Source organism: Gossypium hirsutum, chromosome D09 (genome assembly GCF_007990345.1).
Source record: "Gossypium hirsutum isolate 1008001.06 chromosome D09, Gossypium_hirsutum_v2.1, whole genome shotgun sequence".
Taxonomy (NCBI): Eukaryota; Viridiplantae; Streptophyta; class Magnoliopsida; order Malvales; family Malvaceae; genus Gossypium; species Gossypium hirsutum.
The window spans coordinates 38152495-38154343 of NC_053445.1; the positions used below are offsets into that span (position 1 = coordinate 38152495).

The 1849-nt window shown below is 32.5% G+C and overlaps 1 protein-coding gene across 1 annotated transcript; it reads left to right on the forward strand.

Moving 5' to 3' along the window:
• The first annotated feature begins 842 nt into the window (after positions 1–842).
• LOC107891529 (uncharacterized) lies at positions 843–1849 on the forward strand. The gene has a single exon (XM_016816362.2). The coding sequence runs from the start codon at positions 972–974 to the stop codon at positions 1701–1703; it is 732 nt and encodes a 243-aa protein (XP_016671851.2). The 5' UTR covers positions 843–971; the 3' UTR covers positions 1704–1849.

Genomic DNA, 1849 nt, shown 5'->3' on the forward strand with positions numbered 1-1849 from the left:
TAATAATAAAAAGTAATGCAATTCAAAATATTTTTGAAATTATATAACAAATCTAGGATTAGTTATATTATTTTTATTTAATCTTAAAAATATTTAATATTAAAGCAATACAAAAAAATCATCTTGGCTTGAATCTTAATTTATTATAATTTAAATAACATTATTAATAATTTTTATAGATTATTTATTATATATTATTAAATTAATTTATTTTAATATTAAAATTGTTAAAATTATTTTTTTTATAATTTTTTTAAATTGTTAAAATCTTTGTAACTAAAAAATTAAAATAAGGATGAAAAAATTTATATCCAACTAAAAAAAGTTAAAAAATCATGAGAAAAAATCTGTTTTGTCATTCACCTATTAGAAAGGGATAAGGATGCGTAAAATTACAGTTTCAATCTTTCGATTTCTTCCATCTTTTATTCAATAAATATTATAATATTTAATTACCTTTTATTAAAAAAATTCATTTCAATATGGAAATAAATATCATAAAATATTTTCTTTAATAAAACCTATTAATTACCGTTATTATCATATTAATGCACCAAAATAGCAACAAATAAACTGTGCCACATAAATTTTATTTTATTTATAACATGATATTGCCATAATATATTAAAATTTTAATATATATTTATTACAAGTCATAAACTAATACTCTAAAATCTATTTTTAGATTTTCAAAAATCCACATCACAATATGCTTAAGTCATCTGATTTATCTCAAATTAAAGTGAGTGTCGTATTTTTTAGTATTATTAAAAGTGAGCGTCGTATTTATCGCTTAAAATTACCTAATATTTATTGAAAAAATGCATAATATTAATTATTATTTTTCATGTCACTCTCGCTTTCATATCACAAGCTAAAAATAACAATTTAAAAAAAAATAGAAACTCTCTTTTAAATGTAAACGCAACCGCCGCCACGAATCTACGAGAAACCACCGGACCCGACCCACGATGGAAATCAACGGACCTTCCCGCTTCCGCAACCCCAAATCCCAATCAACCGATCGTTTCCTCGGCGTTTACCCCCATGCACCACCGTCCAACCACCTTTCCCACTCTTCCGCCGTCATTGAAGAGCTCAATGAAGATGATATCTTCTCTTCTGGTGACTTCTCCGACAACTCCAATGGCTCCAGTTCTGCCGGTGGCTTCTCCAATTCCCACCACCAAAAAACATCTCCTTCCTCCACTCCCTTTAACCATAAATCCTTCCCTCACTCCGAAAACTTCGGAATCCTCGCCGCCATCCGCGACCCTTCACGTCCGCAATCCCATTTCTACCAAAAGCCCTCGATTTCTACTTCGGCCTCCTCTTCCTCCTCTGTCGCTTCAGCATCTTCCTCTGCTCGTTCAATTCCTTCGATTCCTAAACCGCCGCAAGAACGAATCCCCGTCATTTCGTCTTCATCTTCTTCTTTAGGAAGGTTTCATCAATCGGCACCGGTTAATGTGCCCATGCTGGCGAAACCGATGAGGAAAAAGCAAGATTTTGACGACTATTACGACATGGAGCTGGAGGAAGAAGGGGAAATGTTGCCACCGCATGAGATTGTGGCCAAGAGCTTAGCCCAGTCCCCTATGTTGGCTTGTTCAGTGCTCGAAGGCGTGGGGAGAACCCTAAAAGGAAGGGATCTAAGGCAGGTAAGGAATGCTGTTTGGAGACAAACTGGGTTTCTTGATTAATTGAGGAAGAAACTTGTGTTTTGGTTTTTCTTTGAAGATTCATTTTGGGGGTTTGATTATTGACTGTTGGATATGGCAAAGTATTAAGTATTCGATTAATGTAATCAAAATTTGATTATTTTGTTATGTAATTTAACTCTTTGTTA